The sequence below is a fragment of the Peromyscus eremicus genome, chromosome 11 (assembly GCF_949786415.1).
Source record: "Peromyscus eremicus chromosome 11, PerEre_H2_v1, whole genome shotgun sequence".
NCBI lineage: Eukaryota > Metazoa > Chordata > Mammalia > Rodentia > Cricetidae > Peromyscus > Peromyscus eremicus.
In genome coordinates, this window is record NC_081427.1 from 7,169,777 (window position 1) to 7,183,395 (window position 13,619).

The window sequence follows — 13,619 nt, forward strand, 5'->3', positions numbered from 1 at the left end:
ACTTGAAGTATCATTGTGCAATTCAAAGGGAATGTATGCCAAGTGCCAAGTACTTGGTTGGCAATAATCAAAACATAGGACAGAAATTATAACTGTTTCATTATGTAGACTGAATAAACACATACATCAGTAAACAGATCCCTTTTATTAACTTGACAACCTTACTCATGAAGCATCCATTCTGCTTATGAAATTAGGCCCTGCTGCTTCCAATTAGTCTGGGGCAATATGGCAGCAGGGACTGTGTTATACATGGATCCTTCAATGCCAGCTGTAGTGTGCCTCTCAGACCATCTTGCTGAACAGCTCCTATACTATCCTGGGTAATCCTGGGATCCTTCGTAAAGAGACACTGCATGTTTCCTGGAATAGTGCAAAGAACCCAACAAGACAGAGCCCAGCGAGTGACTGCAATTGCAGTGATGACTAGGACCCTGAATATCAATACAGCGCTATGAGCTCAAGGATTAGCCAGAAGGAGGTAGGGGAAGAGCAGGTGTGAAGTCAGCAGAAGCCACAGACAAAGAGCGGGGTAAATGTGCACACCTGAATGAGGAAGCAGCTTGAGAGAGGACAGTGAGGGGAGATGGGATTGGAATGGAGCCTGTACCAGGACCGAAGGTTTGGGACAGAAAACCTGAACAGACTAGTAATCCATAATGGAAAGTTGGGTCTTTAGGTTCACCAGGGAATACTGAGATTCCTGTGGAATTTGAGGTGTCAGAGAGGTGTGGAAGCCCAGCACAAGCATATCCCTGATTATCTTGTATAGTCATGTGACCGTTGCCACCTCAGGAACTCAGTCTCAGAATGCAAGTCAGAGGAGAGCTGAAACACTGGTTCAAGTGACTTTTCTCTCCCCATGGTGGGGAATGTGACATGCTGTAGTACATTGTTTGCATGGATTTGCTGATTCCTGGAATGACTTACAGCCTGTGATGCCCTCTCGCTAAGGAAGACTCATTCACACCTGTGTCCAGCCATCTAGAGAACAGCTGCTCCCTCCTAGACTTCCCCTTCTTGATGCTGATAGGAGCCTCAGTATCTGGGTATTTGCTTAGACATTCCCTCTCAAAGCAACAAAGGCAGAGGGGTCCACTGTGCATCTTCCTGCAGTCCAGGCACATAGCTTCCGCTGTGCATCTACCTTGAGTCCAGGCACATAGCTTCCGGTGGCTTCACCACCGCCCTTATCACCTTCCCCAAGCCACGTGTTTTCAGGTTCATTAGCTAGACCAATTTCATGAATATTTCTAAACACTTAAAATTGAAATTTTCTATTTGCAATGCTCATTTTTTCTGATTTTTTTTTCTTTTTGGATTCAATTTTTTTTAACAGCTGATAACTTAATCTCCACAATCAATATGATAAGATTTTTAATTAGAATTCTCAGTTGAATTAAAAGAAAATGGGAAATATTGGAATGTGTAATATATATATATCCCAAAGTAAAACACATGAAATTCATTTGAAAGATGATCTCTGCTGCAACATTGTTCGTTTTTATCAAATTTCTTTCTGGCAAGCTACAACAGAATAAGTAATACCATATGATGGCTCTATCTTTGTCTCTTGATTTGACTGGGTCCAAGGAAAAGCACAAACAAAAACAAAGATAAAAACCATAGAGGTTCAGCTGTCTAATGTGTAGCTATGAGTGAACTAATGCAAGAAGCCGTCCACTAGGGAAAACAAAATGCGTAGCAGAATGACAAAGACAATTTTCTTCAACTCTCAGAACTATGCATCTTAGAGAGAGAGATAACAATATGATTTGGATCAAGAAGATGGTCCCAAGCAGGCCGCTGAGCAGACAGAAAGGAAGCAGTATTTACAACCAGCAGCGGAGGGATGGGAGACTCTCACAAGGAAGCTGCTAGATGGAAAGACAATGAGCATGCAACATTTCTCTAATTCACATCAGTGCTAGTCAATGTCTACATTTTTTTCCTCTGGAGAGAGTTCTCTTTCTTCCAGTGTGGATTTTAATGTGGAGCTCCATGTAAATCAGCACACACTGTTTGTGCCTTTACTGAAATATATCACCCATTCTCCTTTGATATGTGCAAATCAAAACCCACAGGTTCTAAGTGACTTGTTGGCAAGTACAGAAACTCCCGAGACAGGCAAGGACTCTGAGGCTCCTCAGCTTTCAGACACTCAGTGCTCAGTTAATGTCATATTATTTTCAAAAAGCAGTATCAAATTGATTTCTTACATCCCATAAAGGGCTGTGTTAAATTATCCTGCCAGCCTGTCTTCTTTGGTTGGGTAATTTCAGTTCATTATATCTTTTTTTTTTTTTTTTTTTTTTTGCAATGATTCAGCAATGAAGAAAATTCTCAACCTTTTCTCAAAGTACATATGGCCCTCTTTCATGACAGTTTTGCATGAAGATATATGTATCACTGGAAAGGAGGAGCCCACATATGATGCTAGTATTTCCTAATGTGTAGTCTAAACACAAAGGAGGTTGGTTTGATGTGGTAGGTATGGGGTACAGGATATCAGGTGGGATCTGTTTTCAAATCCTAGGTTGTCATTGGGTGTGGTTCAGGTGTCATCTGGACATTGGGGGACAGGATCTCCTTTGCAGAAGACTGATGATGAAATAGATGTGGGGTGTCCTTTCTAACTGGAGTGTTCTACCCAGCCTTTGGGATTTTTATCATGTACCGTGTATGGTGACAAGTCTGCAGCAGGAGAACCAACAGGCAGATTGTGCAGAAAGAGTATTTATTAAGATATTTTTGTACATTATAAGGATAATCATATATAATTTGCAAGGATTTCCAAAATAAATGGATTCTGCATAGCACATTCATCTTGATACATCATTCTGATGAACAAGATTAGGCATGAACATTAGAAAAAAATCATTGTACTGTTGTGTGTCACATATGTGATACATGTTGAGACCCTGTCATGGTACCCTACCCAGTTTAAGTTTCAGGAGCCATATGGCTAAAGAGAGAGCTTGGCACACAGCAAGGTCCATTTTAAACATCGCCTTAGGCATATATTAACAACTATATAGGTGACTATGGAATCTGTTTTTATTCTTGTCTTATAGTGTTTTTCTTTCTCTTGACAATAACTTGGGTTTTTCATTCAATTTTACCCACCAAATCCTCTTTGTCTCATGTCCCTTGGTTTCTATACTCTGCTTTTATTTGGAATTTGTTAGCTGCAGCCAGTGATGTCAACCTAGAAGGCCAAGGTATTTTCCTCATTGGAACACTTCCCTGTATAGACACTACAAGGCAGACCCTCATTGTTTGCAGAATAGAGCCCAGTCTAGCCACACTGGTTACTAGGAGCTAGCACAGACTTTACAGGGCAGGAACCAATCCTTTACAGGGGTAGGCAGAAACTATTGCTCCTTGACATATGTACAGAGATCTTCTTCCTCCAAGAAAATTATCTCTAATTATTAAAATTCAATTACTATTTTTAACATCTCCAATGGGTCTACCAAAGTCTCGGTGAGCATCACAGATAAATCACAATGGGGAGCATCACAGATCTACACCAAACCAGGTGGGTTCAAGACAGACACTCAAAGTTTTCTGGACTAGAAATATGACGACTCACAGAACATGATACTTTCACCATGAAGATGTTTGTGGATCTCAATTGAGTCCTCTGGAGGTAATCAGGCGAAGAAGCTCAGGAATTTGCATGTCCAGCAAGTGGGGCAGGCAAATGGTTCCTCAGAGGAGGAAAACTGACAAGTCCCTGAGTGTTAATATACTAACATCCACACTAGCGTCATGGTGACTTTTTAAAGCCCACTCAGAGGTAGCAAACATACAATCGCCTGAGTTTACAAACACAACTGCATGGTATTCCTTTAGACATACTCTCTCTTCTTCTTTTTCATAGGTTTACTGTTTCCCCAACTTGACAGTCACTTTCATGAAGGCAAGTTTTATAGCTTCTATTTTAGGCTTTGGCTATTAAACATTTATTGCCCTGCCTTACAGTAATCATTTAATAAGGGTTAGTAATGATTAATATTTTAATGTATTAAAGCTGTTAAGAAATGTCTCTAAACACATAACTTTGTTTTAAGAGTAATTTTGGCACAGAGGGAACAAATCTGGTTTTGAAAATTATGTTCACTATCAAACCCACAATTTAACGTTCCAGGTGCCTGCTTTTTGTCATTTAGCCAATGATGCTGGCTTTGATAAACGAGTATGTAACGACTGCAGTCGGGGCAGGTGGGAAGGGGTGAAGAGGAACATGTTCAAATGTTTGCACCTGAGTCACTTTGAAACAGACTATTCTTGTTTTGGTTGTTGTTGTTTCATTTTGAGTTTTTTGTTTTCTCTATGATTCTAGGTTGCAAACTGCAGTATTTTGCCTTATGTAATAACACCATCCATCCTTCTATTTATGAAATGTTCTTATCTCCTACTCATTTAACAAGCACTGACTAAGCCTAAGGAACCAAGCCCACAAAGATGACTCCTATCTAACCCTTGCCCTCAAGAAATTCACAAACTAATGAGGGAAACAAAAGAGTCAATTATCCTTTTTATTTATTTTTCCACTCTGTTCATGTTGCTATGGCAAAAACACCAAGGGGCTTATTATAAAGAACAGAAATTTGTTTCCCAAAGGTCTGGATCTAAACACTACCAGTCAAGGTACCAGCATACTTCATATGGATGAAAGCTTACTTCCAAGTTCACATATCTCACATGATGGAAGAAGCAGCTCTCTGAATTGTAGCCTCTTTTAAGAGGGCACTAATACCTTTATGAGGGCCCCACCTTCAGGACTCAGTCATCTTCCAGACATTTCACATGGAAAGAAGAGGAATAAGATCTGTGATTTCTCGAACATAGAATATGTCATCCATTAATTCATTTATCCAAATATTATCAACCAAACACTTATTACATACCTCTGAAAGTATAAAATAAACCAGTACACAAGAGAGATTAACTCCAATGATTGGTGAATGCTGTTTTTGTTGAAAGATGGGAGAAAAATGGTAAAATATCATAATGGCAAAGGGTCAAAACTGGACATGGTAAAGAGGCATGAGGGCTAGAGAGCAAAGGATGCAATTCTAAATTACATGATCAGGATGATGTTCCATGGAGAAGGGGATATTTGAAGAAAGACTCAAATCAAAGTGGTTAGCCAGTACAAGAAAGTTAGTTGATTTTCAATGCTATACATTGTTCAGCTAGTGAAAATTGCCCATACATAGGAAAGCAACTTTAAGATACCCCAATAAAGGCTTCAGGGACAATAGAGGACTGTCCACAAGGAGTAGGTAGGTTAAGTTGATATGAGTTAAAAGAGGAAGTGTTAATAAGGGAAGTCTAGTTACTGCCTCAGTTCAGAAAACCATTCACGTTGCCCTTTGGAAACAATTGAGTCAGCCAAGCTACTAGATGCACAGTGACGGTGGCACAGCCTTCCTATGAGGGTGTTCTAAAGACAAACCATGATGCCCAGCTTGACTGTATTATTCAGCAATTACTTGTGAGAGATAAATGGCAGGCAGATGACGGATGATGGAAAGATGATGGATGGATAGATGACTGGTAGATAATAGATACATAGATACACACAGACAGATGGATGTTAAATATTCCTAGGTAAAAGCCAATAGTTCTTAAAAGGAGACAACTTCCCCTGGGAAATATTTAATAATATATTTATTTTTGTTTTATAACTTACAGAGAGGGGAAGAATTACTAGGCTTTAATGGGCAGAGATCACAAATGACACTAAACAACCTTCACAAAGACAATACCTTTCCCATAACAAAGAGTTATCTGAACACACAAGCAGAATCAATTAGGGAGAGGGACTCTTATCTACATATATAATTTGTGATGGGAATAAGGCCAATAAATCCTTATAGATCTTGAAATAGCAAGACAAGTATTATACTAGCAAAGTCAAGATTACACCTTTGTGCAAACTGTCAAATAAATGCTGAGGTGATGAGTTACACAGTGTGGTAGACACCACCCTTGTGAGTGTGGCCACACTCACACACACACCGGGATGGTTTTTGCTACCACACAGGACTTGCATACAGCAACTCACATCTGTGCAGCTGCCTCTCTCCATTCTCTGGGTGTTTACTTAACAGGTTAATTGTTTCTTGCTTGAATTGACTGGTACTTTCTGTTAGTTTCCAGTTTCTTAAAAGAGAAATAGACACAAGTATGGTACTTCTTCTAGGGAATATTTCCACATCTGGAAATAAGTCTGAACTTATAGTGATGATTCTGCATCCACGAGCTGAGCAAAGCTGCTTTGATGATCAATTGTCAGGCTGTGGTTGGCAGAATTTAAAGTGACAAGACTTGCGTTTTGATGAACTCTCAAGGCATTGAATTAAATTCTGAAGATGCTTGCCCCAAAGTGATAGATACATACACTGATGACATTTTTTAATTGTCAATTATTTGGAGTTACTTGTGGTGAATGGAATCTTTATACTGTCTGAAAATGTCAAGAAATTTCTGGTTCAAAATATATTAAGTAGACATTAAGAAAGAATACACATTAGCCTACATGTGTCTATGACATAGCATTCGATTTCCTATATTTCAAACAACATAGGAAGAAACAGCTTAACACCCATGAGTGGTCTTGTCAGCATCAGCTGACAATCTAGGCCTATTATTGAGGCTTATGGTATTAGAAATATCACTCCTCCTAATACTAAAGAATATACTGCTAATTATCACAACTAAATATGTTATACCTTGAAGATGAAGATTTTGTTCTGCTGTATTTTCAAGCAACAACTAGCAGGTATTATAAACACAGCAACAGGAGGCTAGGGTGAATGAATGACTTACCATTGAGCCATTTGGAGTTGTACTGTGCAGTTCGAAGAGGAGGTAAAGTGCCCAGACTTCTGTATATGGCTGGATCTCGCCCTGGGAAGTCCATGGCTGTTGCCGCATAGAGCTCCCCACTGGCTGTGAGCAGAGCTGTAGAATTATGCTGGGGACTGTAGGGACAGCGGGCCATGCCACTGATCTGATCATGGATCTCAGTCAGGTTACTTAACTATTGGTGAAAATGAGAAGGAAACTGGTTATCCTTGAGAAATCCTATTGGATGTGCTCATGTCCTCCACCTTACACTACTGCCATATGTGTGTCCCAGGTACACTCTGGGGTCTCCACCTTACACTACTGCCATATGTGTGTCCCAGGTACACTCTGGGGTCTCCACCTTACACTACTGCCATATGTGTGTCCCAGGTACACTCTGGGGTCTCCACCTTACACTACTGCTATATGTGTGCCCCAGGTACACTCTGGGGTCTCCGCCTTATACTACTGCTAGACAAGTGTGTCCCAAGCACACTCTGAGGTGTGTGAGAAGCAAAGTTTTTCCAGTTCTGTCTTTATGAAAACATTTCTCTGCAGTCTTGGCCAGTGACTCCATCCCTGTAGTTACAGAACTTCATGCTAGTGATAGAATATGAAGCAAGAGTATTGTATATATGGCTTTGATGTAGGATGTGTTTTCACTGTATTCTACTTTAATGAAGAATCTAACTCTAATATTTATAGATATGTGAATCATAATAAGGAACTATCTTCACAGTATTAGTCTGACAATTTTTTTTATAGCTAGCCTTAAGTACTATTTAGTGATAACCATATGTCAATGTTCTGTACCATGTACTACATATTTCTTTTTTTTTTCTTCTTTTCCCTTTTTTAGTCTTGAGAAAGTTGCATGTATGTCAAGTGTCAGCTTGGCTTGTCAAATACTAGTTGCCAACTAATAAAACATGAGAAAAGTTGTTGCTCTTCATTTATTTGGTATTTTGATATTTGAAAAGGCTCAATGTCAATTTGGTTCTTGACTTTTAACTGAGTTAAAAAAATAGTTAAGATGGCTTATGCAGGAATAGCAAGCTCACTCTGTCCTCTGATGTTGGAAACATGGTCCTAGGGAAGTTACATAAAGTCTTTACGTCTCAGGGTCTTCCCTTTTAAAAACTACCCCTACAAAGCAGCAGCCTCTTGGTGTAGATGTTGAGGATGAGGGGTTTACAATGGGGTCTCATGCTGACAGCTACATATGGGAAGTAGGGAACTGTTTGTGGTCAGCACTTACCATCCTCCTCCTCCTTCTCCTTCTGTCCAATAACTGAACATAAATTTTAAAATAATGAACAGCAAGCCTAGATGATAAGTTAAGGTTTTAAGAGAAGTTGTTTTACTATCCATAAATTAACATAATGGTGTTTCCTAGTTATATTTCTCAAGGAAGATTAAATTAATATCCTGAATTAAGAAGATAGCATGCATGTCTAATGACCCTGCCATGCTTCTACAGTGGGACTTGTAAGATGAAACTCCCTGTCTATAATAACAGTTATACCTTTACTTTGTTTATGCATATGTTTCTTTATTTTATGTTTGGCATACCTCCTATCCAGTTTATATATATTTTCTTCCTATGTGAATTGTCATTTTGGACACTTTTGTAACTGATAATATTTCTACTACAATGAAAATAGGAAAGAAGTATATGTTTATGATTAGTGCTTAAGGCCACTCATAGGGAAAATAGTACATAATATACAATTAATTTTTGTTTCTTCATATATATGATTTTCGTGGCTGATTAGAAGTGAACAAGTCAAGTATTTACTGAATGCTACCATGTTGCAAAAGGCACTTGGCCTTTGTATACAGGAACACATTTACATGGGGCCTTGAAGGCATCAGGTCTTGCTGCTCCTGATGTAAGTTTGTTGAAGCTTAGGGTGGAAACATACCGAGCGGATGGTACAGACAGGTGTGAAAGCATTGGTCCCGCAGGTGAATAGCCGGTCCCCACCCACTAAGAGCACTCTGATATAGTTCTGACATTCCTCCTGAAAATCAAAAACATAAGGAACACATTGAGAAGTCCTAAAGGCAAGAGGGATGGTGAGCATGGATATACTATGTCTGGCAGGAAAAGAAAAAAGCAGTCTTTTTCCAGTGTTGACCAAAGGTAGCAATGAAACCGTTGACCTTATAGCTATACCCAGACACTTGTTCAATGAATAGTATTTTCTAAGGTAAGTGTGCATTGAATTATACCTTCTAAATACGTCTTTTTTTCTGACAAACATGAATTAATTTTGAATTGTGCTACAAACTTTAAGTTTTCTTGAATCCATATAGGAAAATAAATAAAATTAACCCATTCCATGCTTCTCATAAAAGCACTAGCTGTCTTAGAAAGCTCATGAGGCCTCAACCCTATGCAAAGAACCTTATGCAACCAAGGAATACTGAGAGATGGAGAAATAGTCTTCCTAGGAAAGAGCACACCAATTGATTAACTGATACCAAATGGTCAGTCCTGAAAACATACATATAAGAAACATTATATGGACTCAGCAGGTTGTATTTATGTATTTAGGAATATACTCATACATGCACATAGTCACAAACACACACACAAGTAACATGAATTAATTAAAAATTGGGCATACTTTTGAAAGAAAGAAAGGAAGGGTATATGTGAAAGTTTGGAGGGAGCAAAGAAAAGGAGAAATGATGTAATTATCATCTCAAAAAATAAAAGAAATAATTTAAAAGAAAAGAAAACATAGACCTTTATAAACATGCTGTAGTAACATTTTCTCACTAAGAAGGTTGAATATGGAAACTAAAAATTGGAACAAGATGATTGCTATGGCCTCAGACTAATCAAATTGTAGTATATTTATGCATGGACGTGTTATAATGAAACCCATTTTTTGTATAACTAATATATATTAAAACTACATTAAATACAGAGCAAATATCTATATATACCTTTAACTTCTTTACAAGTAAACATACAACTAGCAAGGAAGTGTTGCTCAGAACATTTGGGAATGAACCCTGGGCTGAGGAATGACCCACAGGTGCACATATCTTTACCTCAGAGCTTTTATAGCAAAGATCACTTAGGCCCACATCAGTGATGGATGTTTGAGCAAGTGGTAACTTAACAGTTAGAGGAACAAGGAAACAAGATTGAATATTGTTTCAATTGGAGAGTATAAGATGGTATTGTCAATAAGCAGGGTCATGTGACAGACCCTTCATTTAAGCACTAACTGATTTGATACCCTTTTTGTCAGAAGTTACAATCTAAAGAGGAAAACCAGGACATTTACTGCATAGCTGTCCACATGCTATAATGATAACATTACTGCATAGCTGTCCATATGCTATAATGAGGAAACACCGTCTCTACTGCTCTAAAAGGGAAGAGAAGGCAAGGGTGTAGGAAGATTTCCTGGAGAGGAAGTTTAATGGAAGAATATGATTTGTTGGGGTTACCATGTGGCGGTACATGTAGGATGAATGCAGAATTGCACTAACCAAAGAAGGATACAGACCACCCAGGCCAGGCAAATGGACTATACCTGGGCAGGGCACCTAGGGAAGGGTGGAAATTCCACAGGAGATGTAACATACAATGTGGTGCCAGAAAGATGCCAGACAGGCCAGGGTAGTGAGTATGTACGGTATGCTGAATGTGAGTTGGCCTCGTGTTTGTTGTCAAAGGACTACTCAAGAATCCATTGGAAGAAGGACAGAGTGTGTGGAGGATTGACCGCTCTCTAACTGAGTTCTTTCTGCTCAGTGCCTGGACCATGGTGATCTGTGAAAGGACAAAGGTGGAATGTGTCACACCGTAACACAGATCTTAAAAGGTCTTATAATAAAAAACCCAGAGCCAGGTATTGGGGTGAAAGCTGAAAGATCAGAGAAGCAGAACAGCCAGCCACTAGCTTACCTCTACAAAATCCTCAGCCTCAAGAGAGCAAGATCCTGTTTCCTTACGCCTTATAAACCTTCCTGTGTCCTGCCATATTACTTCCTGGGATTAAAGGCGTGTGTCACCACTGCCTGGTTCTGTTTCTCTCATGTAGCCCAATGTGGCCTTGAACTCACAGAGATCAGTCCCAAGCGATAGGATTAAAGGTGTGTGCCACCACTGATATCTACGTCTAATTTAGTGGCTGGCTCTGTCCTCTGATCCCCAGGTAAGCTTTATTGGGGTACACAATACATCATCACAGCACATCAACAGGATCTCCTCATGGGACTAGCATGGTGCCTGGATGCTATGGTGCACTCCCCATAGAGTAGCACAATACCATGATGATTTGAGTCACATAGAAACACTGAAAAAATAGATTCAATAGTGTAGCAATCCTGTTCTCTGGTCACATGAACTTCACTTTCAGTAATAGTGTGACTTTGCATCATCCAGTCTACTGCATAGCCTGGCTCATACAATGCAAATTGTTCACTCCCATGAATATGCTCTGTAAGAGAAGTGAGCTATTAAATATACATGACTCTCTTTGTTCCATTGCTGACAATAAAAACAGCACATCACAACTGTCTGAGAAAACTGAGAAAAAAATAGAAAACATTGTGGAATGTTTATGCTATGGAACATTTGTTTAATGATGCAAACATGTGTTGCATTCTTTTATGTTGCATTTGTTTAACTCTGTGAAGCTGTGTTACTTTGCCTGTTTAATATAGCTGAGTGGTCTAACAAAGAACTGAATGGCAGGAGAGAGAAATAGGTGGGGCTGGCACGTAGAGAGAATAAATAGAAGAAGAAAAGAGAGCTGGAAGAATGAGAAAAGGAGAAGGAGAAGAGGACATCAGAGGCGAGCCACCCATCTACATAGTAAGCCATGGAGTAAGAAGTAAAAAAAGGTATATAGAGTAGAGAAAGATAAAAGCCCCGAGGCAAAAGGTAGACAGGATAATTTAAGTTAAGAAAAGCTGACTAGAAAAAAAGCCAAGCTAAGGCAGGGGCACTTACAAGTAATATTAAGTCACTGTGGATTATTTGGGAGCTGGGGGGCTTTAAAGAGATAAATAATGAAAAAAAAAAACAAGAAGAAAGATCCAAGTTAGCAGAAAATTTGGAAAGTAAGTATGAATAATTGTAACTACTTGGGTAGTGAGAAAGGTACAATAGTTGGAGGAGCAAAGCTTGTTTTGTTCCCAAATGCAACAGGTCAGGAGAGTTCCAAGAAGCAAAGAACAGCATGAAAGTCTTCAAAGAACCATTCCCAGGGGTGAGAGGACCAGGACATAGAAACCGAGGAGTTGGCAACAACAGCATCAATGGGAAGACTAACACAGGAAACCAAGGCCTGTCTCTATGAGGCACCTCCACCAAGCCCTTCCAGAACACTGGGCTGAGTGTCCTTGATGGGATTAATGGATACACTGTCATGATAATGACCCTGTAATAAAGACTGAGATGGAAAATTATACACAGTGTGGAGGGTGGAGTGCTGCCTTTTGAATTCTTTCAAGACTAATATGAGATGTAAAAGAAATTTTCTTCTTAAAGCAAGAGGCCGCCCCAAGGAGTGAGTCTTACTAGAGGAAACTACTCTGCTGTAAAGAACAGAGCCAAGGGGAAACTGTTCCAATCGAAAAATCCTGATCCGCTGCTGATTTCTGCCGACCTGGCAAGAAGAAAGCATGCAATCCAGTCAATTATGAAAGGAAAGGGAACAACGGAGATAACAAACAGTGTGTTTATGCAAATCCTCCAAATGAAAACACAGTGGCCTTGAGAGGGAAGGCTGCCACCTTCCTGCAGCCATGTCCCAAGCCTGATGGGGAAGCAGAATGTCAGCAGGGGTGTGTGACATGGAAATGTGTAGAGAAAAGCACAGAAAGCTCAAGCGCTTCTTTAACCAAAGAAACAAGGATGAGAGAGCACAGGGGATTATTTCAGCGGAAGCGGAGGGTAAAGGAGCATGCTCTGATAATCAGGACTTTGTAAGAATTCACTAGTGTTGGGAAGGAAGGAAGTCATTGAAAGAACCAAGGTGGTCAGAGAAAGAGGCCAGCACATCATCTATCTGACAGAGTGGAAGACAGACATAGCCCTTAGAAACCTCAAAGGGCATGTGATGAGTGGAACCTCTTGAGGGTAATAGACTATGTTCTGGAAGACGCCAGTCCTATGGACTTCCATCCTCATGGCACAAAAAAGGTCAGTGAAGAAGTCACCAGTTGGACCACATTGAGCTGAGCACACTTTAAACACAACACCCAGAGGAGGTCACTGTGTGTCTCCATCACTTTAAGACCCGAGTTCACCCAGGGCTTATCTCAGCTCCTGACCTTCCTGTGTGCTTCCCTTAATGATTCTCTCCTCTTCAGTTCACAAATTGCCACCTCTGACTTGAAAAGAATTGGGTGTGAAAAACGTATTCTTAAAACACCTCATTCTCTTAAAAAAAAAAAGGCTGGGGCAAGTTCAAGCAAAATAAAATGCAAAAAGATATGGAAAGAAACACAGTAGAGATATTTAACTTTGGGGCATAAGATATGTTTCAGGATCAGAGAGTTCAATTTAAGAATGGACAAAGTTGGCATAGAGTGCCAGGGTGGTAACAGGCAGTCCTGTGACAATGATTCTAAGTCATAAATTCCTGGTATTAATGTCAATAGCAAACTCTGTTTTTATAGGTTACCTGGATTAAAATAGTGCTTGGGATCACCACTTTGAAACATGGGCAGATGTGTGGGTAGAAGATACTTCAAGGAGTTCTTTTAACTGTTTCTCTTAC

At 39.7% G+C, this 13,619-nt stretch overlaps 1 protein-coding gene across 1 annotated transcript in view; it reads right to left on the reverse strand.

Annotated features, from left to right (window-relative positions):
* Positions 1-13,619, reverse strand: part of Sema5a (semaphorin 5A) — a 485,625-nt gene that overhangs the window by 146,202 nt on the left and 325,804 nt on the right. The window contains exons 7-8 of the mRNA XM_059276245.1: positions 8,790-8,888; positions 6,844-7,057 (exon numbers count right to left, since the gene is read on the reverse strand). Coding sequence (XP_059132228.1) covers positions 6,844-7,057; positions 8,790-8,888 — 313 coding nt within the window. The remainder of the gene's footprint in view (positions 1-6,843; positions 7,058-8,789; positions 8,889-13,619) is intronic.